At 50.0% G+C, this 410-nt stretch overlaps 1 protein-coding gene across 1 annotated transcript in view; it reads right to left on the bottom strand.

Moving 5' to 3' along the window:
- The window catches only part of LOC111661031 (basement membrane-specific heparan sulfate proteoglycan core protein-like), a 4,140-nt gene that overhangs the window by 1,519 nt on the left and 2,211 nt on the right, over nucleotides 1-410 (bottom strand). Inside the window, exon 6 of the mRNA XM_087176128.1 lies at nucleotides 194-337. Coding sequence (XP_087032254.1) covers nucleotides 194-337 — 144 coding nt within the window. The remainder of the gene's footprint in view (nucleotides 1-193; nucleotides 338-410) is intronic.

The following is a 410-nucleotide window of genomic DNA, read 5'->3' on the forward strand; positions in this document are numbered from 1 at the left end:
AGCAGAACCAGCAGAACCAGCAGAACCAGGAGCACCAGACCACAGGCAGATGCAGAAACTAAGATTACAGATGTAGTAACAGCTGGAGGTGGAGGAGCTGTGGTGGTGGGTGTCTCTGGAATAAATACAGAAATGATTAAAAGCATGTTTGTGGTCATCAACTCAACTGAAGAGTGACCTCTGACCTCCTGACCTGTGACAGTGATCCAGCTGGGCGGAGACTCTCCATGACCTCTGATGTCACAGCTGTAGAGGCCTTCATCAGACTTGTCAACATGGTGGATGGTCATGTGACCTGTAGTCTCTGTGATGAGGGAGCCATCTTTATAGAAAGCAGCTGGGAGGTTGGAGGGAGGGGTCTTTGTTTTACAGTGCAGAGTGACATCATGTCCCTCCATCACAGGGAGGAC

The sequence above is a fragment of the Seriola lalandi genome, unplaced genomic scaffold, assembly GCF_002814215.2.
Source record: "Seriola lalandi dorsalis isolate HSWRI2012SDOR001 ecotype SW California unplaced genomic scaffold, Sedor1 jcf7180002054532, whole genome shotgun sequence".
In the NCBI taxonomy this organism is placed as follows: Eukaryota; Metazoa; Chordata; class Actinopteri; order Carangiformes; family Carangidae; genus Seriola; species Seriola lalandi.